Source organism: Vanellus vanellus (genome assembly GCF_965231255.1).
Source record: "Vanellus vanellus genome assembly, chromosome: 5".
Lineage (NCBI taxonomy): Eukaryota > Metazoa > Chordata > Aves > Charadriiformes > Charadriidae > Vanellus > Vanellus vanellus.
In genome coordinates this window covers 43,716,635-43,719,591 of record NC_138910.1, presented here as the reverse complement: position 1 = coordinate 43,719,591, position 2,957 = coordinate 43,716,635, and the positions used below count along the sequence as shown (strand labels likewise).

The window sequence follows — 2,957 nt, the reverse complement described above, 5'->3', positions numbered from 1 at the left end:
TTAAAAGCAGTATCTGTCTTCTGCAGTACACTTCTTTCTCCAGGGCTTTCTAGTTAAGCTGTCAGATACAGTTGATATTTATTTTACAAATGCTGTAAAATAGGAGATGGGTAATATTGTAGGAACAACCGTGCTGCTGCTCTTTGGCTCAGGAGCAATATTAGAAATAAATGCAATGGCAAAGAGTGGGACAGGCCTTCCCCAGAGCATGCAGCAAAGGTGGCTTTCCTTCCCTGACACTCGCCTGGAAGGGGCTTCAAGGAGGAGCAGCTGGGCCAGAAGCTACCTTGCTTGGGGCACTGAGCCATGCTGGGCCCTGGGGGGCTGGCTGGCCGGAAGGACCTCAGGGGCTTTAACATGGATTGAAAGTACTAACATCATTTATGAAGTATGAGATACAAAAAGCATTAACAGCAGTGATGAATATTAGTGTCCTCCTGGCCCTGGATTCAGCGCAGGTGAGGTTTTCCCTTCCTGGCATCTCTCTGCTTTGGGAGACAGTGACAGCCCCTGGGGGATGCAGATGCTCCATATCCCAGCACCACACCGGGTGGTGGTGACTCCCGAGCTCGCAGAGCCAGAGCAGGTTCTGCCTTTCCAGGAGCAGAGCATCACTCTCCCACGTTCCCTGCTCAGCTCGTTACTGGTGCCAGTTGCCCCCGCAGAGCTGTGCCTGAACCACTTTTGCACACACATACACACACCCCCCCGCCGTTCCCTCAGCCGGGGATGATACACGGCGCAGCAGAAGGTCCCTCCTTGTCTCTCTGTGCAGTGAATAACGCCTTGGCTTGGTACTATTTTTAGGGGGGGTATGATTTCTGTGGTCGGCGACCATGAAGAGCGTGGGGACAACCAAGCCTTAACCACAGGGGGGAACCTCCTCCCAGGGGGACCCCCACCCCCGCGCCGGGGCTGTCCCCGGCCACCGGGGCGCTGCAGGTCGAAGCCTCCGCGCCGCTCCGACGCCGCAGGCAGCAGCGGGGGCGGGCAGGTGCCGGTGCGGGCAGGGCGGGAGGGGCGGGGGGAGACACGGGAGGGGGCGGAGCCGGCGGAAGGCGGCGGCGCGGCCCCTCCTCCCGGGCGGGGCGGTGGCGGCAGAGTCCCCGCGCGCTGCCGTCGCTGCCGCGTGGAGCCGCGCTGCCCGCTCCGTGCCCAGCCCAGCTCACCCCGAGCCGTGCCCCCCGCGGGCCGGCGGCGGCGTGGGGATGGGCGCGGAGCTGTGAGGGCGGCGTGAGCCGTGGCCATGGGGAACATCTCCTCCAACATCTCCGCCTTCCAGTCCCTGCACATCGTCATGCTGGGCCTGGACTCGGCGGGGAAGACCACGGTGCTCTACCGGTTGAAGTTCAACGAGTTCGTCAACACGGTGCCAACCATCGGTTTCAACACGGAGAAGATCCGGCTGAGCAACGGGACGGCCAAGGGCATCAGCTGCCACTTTTGGGACGTGGGTGGCCAGGAGAAGCTGCGCCCGCTCTGGAAGTCCTACAGCCGCTGCACCGATGGCATCATCTACGTGGTGGACTCAGTGGACGTGGACCGGCTGGAGGAGGCCAAAACAGAGCTGCACAAGGTGACCAAGTTCGCCGAGAACCAGGGCACCCCGCTGCTGGTCATCGCCAACAAGCAGGACCTGCCCAAGTCCCTGCCGGTGGCCGAGATCGAGAAGCAGCTGGCCCTCCATGAGCTGACCCCGTCCACCACCTACCACATCCAGCCCGCCTGCGCCATCATCGGCGAGGGGCTCACGGAGGGCATGGACAAGCTCTATGAGATGATCCTGAAGCGGAGGAAGTCCCTCAAGCAGAAGAAGAAGCGGTAGAAGCCCCGCAGACGCGGGGAGGGATGGGGAAGCAGACAAAGGAACCGAGGGGGAGAGAGAACCAAAGCGATCCTTTTTGGTTTTGATTGTTATTATTATTTTTTTTTCCTCTTTCCCCCGCCCCTCCTTTCCAAATGAAAAGACAATAGTGGTGATAACAAAGCCGCTCCTGCCAGCCAAGCCTGCAGCCGGGATCTCCCCTCTCCCACCGCCCCCTTCCGTGGACCACCGTGCTCCCAAGGGCCGGATCCGGACCCCTTGGGCCCCCCGGGGGGCCACCGTACTACCGGGACGAGACAACCCCCACCCGTCCTTCGGGACCACCGAGCTTTTTTTGTGCCGGGGGCGAACAGGGCAGGACCCTGTTGAAGTGCGTTTGAGAGAAGCCCAGCGTGCTTCTGGATCTTTAACGTGTGCGTTTTGGGGTGGGGTCTAGCAAGGATGCGGCGGGGAGGGATGAATGCTGGGGGGGTGTGGGGGGGGTAGATGTGGAAGCAGCGCCCGGGCTCGGCAAGGTCAGCAGTGAGGGGGCTTCCAGCTGCGCCCCCACGTCTGCCTGCATCCCTCCCCCGCGTTTGTCGGTTGGGAAGGGGTGTCGGAAGCGGGAGGGGCTGGACCAGCACAAAATGTCTGGGGTGGGGGGGGTGGGTGATGGGTAAAGGGACAAACGCGCACCCCGCCGGCAGGTGTTTTAGGGTGCGGGTGGGTGCAGAGCAAGGACAGGCAGCCTTCAGGCCGGGGGGGGGTTGTAAGACTGCGGCAGCGGGGGTGCTTAGCAGCTGCTGAGTGGTGCTGAGCTTTAAGCTGTTTGCTTAAAAAAAAAAAAAAATGGCAAGGGGTTTAGGCGAACGCTGCTGGAAGCGTTGGGGGGTGGGGGGGGTGTCTAGGAGTCTCCCTTCTCAAAGGCTTAGTCGTGTCATCTTCTGAAGCAAAGCCCTGAGCAGGTCTTTATTGTGCCCAGGCAGAGGCGTGCTCCAAGGTGCTTATTTGCTCCAGCTGGGGTAATCCAAAATAGGGGTTACTTAATAAAAACAAACAAAAAAGCAAGCTTCGTGGTGCTGGTCACCGTGCTGCTCCGCAGTCGGTGCAAGAGGTCAGGGCAGTGCTTACTGAACGTGGGGTTTTGGGGGGT

At 60.7% G+C, this 2,957-nt stretch overlaps 1 protein-coding gene across 1 annotated transcript; it reads left to right on the top strand.

Moving 5' to 3' along the window:
• Nucleotides 1–1,246: 1,246 nt before the first annotated feature.
• Nucleotides 1,247–1,825, top strand: ARL4C (ARF like GTPase 4C; the record flags this gene model as incomplete). Its single annotated transcript, XM_082483752.1, has 1 exon — nt 1,247–1,825. One exon carries the CDS (start codon nt 1,247–1,249, stop codon nt 1,823–1,825), a length of 579 nt encoding a protein of 192 aa, XP_082339878.1.
• Between the last annotated feature and the right edge of the window lie 1,132 nt (nt 1,826–2,957).